Genomic DNA, 2,844 nt, shown 5'->3' on the forward strand with positions numbered 1-2,844 from the left:
CATATCCATTGATCCCGTCAAAGATCGAAACTCAATTGTATGCTTCCTATTTCTTTATAGGAAGCATAAGCAGATGCATGAATGAGTCATGCAATTGGTTGTGTAACAATCATGAAAAATAGACGAATTTGAGCTTTTGTCCTTGTCCATGTATTTCTATATTCAAAATTCATAGGACCAGGAGTTATAAAAACTCTAATTCAACTGTTTTATATATCTAACACTGCACCTTAATATCATACAGTTACTTCCTTTGTTACCTCAAATTTCAAATTCAACACAAAACAATGAAGAAGAAGAAAAGATAACACTAATTTGAGAATGAACAAAAGGACCATATCATTGATTAACTCTTATCCATCCATTTGCATTTTACAGTCCGAATAAAAAAAACACAGTAAATTACAAGCAGAACAAATGGTACAAGAGAAACAGTTTTTCCAATGCCATAATACTCAAACTTAGTAGGATTCTGGTGTGTGCGCAATGAAACTGATGCATTGAACTTGACGAACGTTGTCGAAACCGATGATACGGACGAAAGCTTGGGGGTAAGCGGCAACAACTTCATCAAGCTCCTTCAAGACTTGAGAAGCATCAGTGGTACCAAACATAGGAAGCTTCCACATTGTCCAGTATCTTCCATCATAATATCCTGGTGACTTGTTGTGCTCACGGTACACAAATCCTTTCTGTAACCAAGTAATCAAAATCAACTCATTAGGGTTTCAAACAAAAGTATTTATATAATCATTGAAAAAAGGAATGAATATGAAACCTCCAACTCAAATTCCAAGCATGGAACCCATCCCTTCCTCAGAAGGTATTCAACTTCTTTCAACAATTGATCTCTCGTCAATGGTGGCAAATAGGAAAGAGTCTCAAACTTCTTCTTTCCAATTGGAGGCCACACCTAAATATTCAACATAAACGGTTAACAAACTTGAATCATTACTGATATTCAACTATATATATATGTATATGTTTCTGTCACCTGCATGCACTTTACTCTTCCACCATTGCTTGTAATGGAAGTAATGTCAGTGTTGACCTTCTTCACTGGGAATCCAGTCATGGATTTGAGGCCGCCGAATGGAGCCACTGGGGCGGATTGCACCGTAGAGGCACGGCTGACTGTTGTCACAGCGGAAGAGGATATCATAGAAGCCATTTTGTCTCACTTTGTTAGTTCTTGTGGTTGAATTGCAAAGCTTGTACTAAAACTTGCTTTATATAATGTATTGATTTTTCTATTTCCAATATTATGGTCTTAAAGTTGTGGTAGTTGGCCACTGCCTAGAACCAGTTTGTTGGATTGTGAAAATGATAAGCTTATCAGCCATAGTAACCACACAAGATTGGAAGTTTTTGTGTGTTAGCCTTATCATTAACCACCAATAGGATAATGCCATGTGGATGATGCCTCACTGTCATGGATAGTAACTTGTTTCAAGTATTGGCTACTCATTGAGGGAAAAGGTAAACCGTATCATTCATATAGTAATTGGTTTCTACAAACCATAAGTTGAAAATGTGAATTCCAATAAATTATTGATTGGAGGGAATCTTACATCAAGACCAAAAATATAAACACAGTAACCTAATCTTAAGTGTAGGATAGAAGTTATGATAAATATATATTTGATATCTATTTAATAGAAAGAAAAAGTAGGTTTTGTTTAATAGGTCTTAAGCTAGTATTACAAATTACTATTTACTTTCGTCTTGGTCTCATATTTTCAACACTCTCCTTAATAGATATTGTTCATACTAAGTCTCCGCCTAAAAGTGATTTAATTTAAAAAAAGTCTAAAATAGTTGCAAAGACCAAAAGTAAAGATATTTGTGACAAAAATGATGTCAGAGTAATGACAGAAAGGACATGGGAGCAACGACGTTGAGGAAATCGAAAGCACGTATAGATTAGCCCTGAAAAAACACATAATCTTGGCATGAAATTGAGGCTGAGTCGTCAGATAACATAATGTCATTTGAACACATGAATGATCCTAATTGAAGTTAAAGGATAAGGATTTGCCAAAACCTTAATAAAATCTCTATAAAAAGGATGACATACTCAAATTAAGGTACACACAAACACCTTAAAACTTTATAAACCCCCCCCCCCCCCCCCTCACGGAATTGAGTGTTAGAACGTGTGTTGATACCACATGTCTCCAAATCGGCTGAGCAATCAAAAAGATATCGATTTTCAGACAGATGACGACCGGAACCTGACCATCTTCAAGGAGAAGCTTTTATCGAAAGGAACGATTATCAATCATTTCAAGTTTGAAAGTAAGTTGATTGAATTGTTATCTTGATAAAACTTTCGGTAATACACCTACTAACCGATATTCTGAAAAATGTAAGTTGTAATTATAAATCTATTATCTAATCTTTCTTTGATGAAATGTTGGTCAATCTTATGTATTTTGTCATGCATACTGAACATAATTATGTGCAATATTAATGATCGAATTATCATCACAAAACAATTTCGTAAGATATTCGCATTGTATCTTCAAATATTCTAACACGACTAAAAAAATTATATATTATAACAGCTACTTCGGATGATGCTTTAATTTTTGTCACAATATATCACTTTTAACTACATATGTATCCCTCGTGTCATATTTTCCATTTACAAAGAAGACATGAATAGTTTTTTACTCTCACCAAACCAAAATTTTCATTAAAAGTCAATTTTCATTAACTCGCATTTTTTACGTATCACCATCACCATCGAGTTCCTTTTACGTATCAATTTTGTTGTAGGATAACACTTGTTTCATTCACAATAAATTACAAATTCCTTATATCATAGCTATAAATTATGCT

The 2,844-nt window shown here is 34.0% G+C and overlaps 1 protein-coding gene across 1 annotated transcript; it reads right to left on the reverse strand.

Annotated features, from left to right (window-relative positions):
* Nucleotides 1-322: 322 nt before the first annotated feature.
* On the reverse strand, nucleotides 323-1,320 carry LOC127128736 (ribulose bisphosphate carboxylase small subunit, chloroplastic 3-like). The gene is made up of 3 exons (XM_051058118.1): nucleotides 995-1,320; nucleotides 779-913; nucleotides 323-692 (listed from the first exon to the last, which is right to left on the reverse strand). Exons 1-3 carry the CDS (start codon nucleotides 1,169-1,171, stop codon nucleotides 462-464), a joined length of 543 nt encoding a protein of 180 aa, XP_050914075.1. The 5' UTR covers nucleotides 1,172-1,320; the 3' UTR covers nucleotides 323-461.
* Nucleotides 1,321-2,844: the final 1,524 nt, after the last annotated feature.

The sequence above is a fragment of the Lathyrus oleraceus genome, chromosome 3, assembly GCF_024323335.1.
Source record: "Lathyrus oleraceus cultivar Zhongwan6 chromosome 3, CAAS_Psat_ZW6_1.0, whole genome shotgun sequence".
Lineage (NCBI taxonomy): Eukaryota > Viridiplantae > Streptophyta > Magnoliopsida > Fabales > Fabaceae > Lathyrus > Lathyrus oleraceus.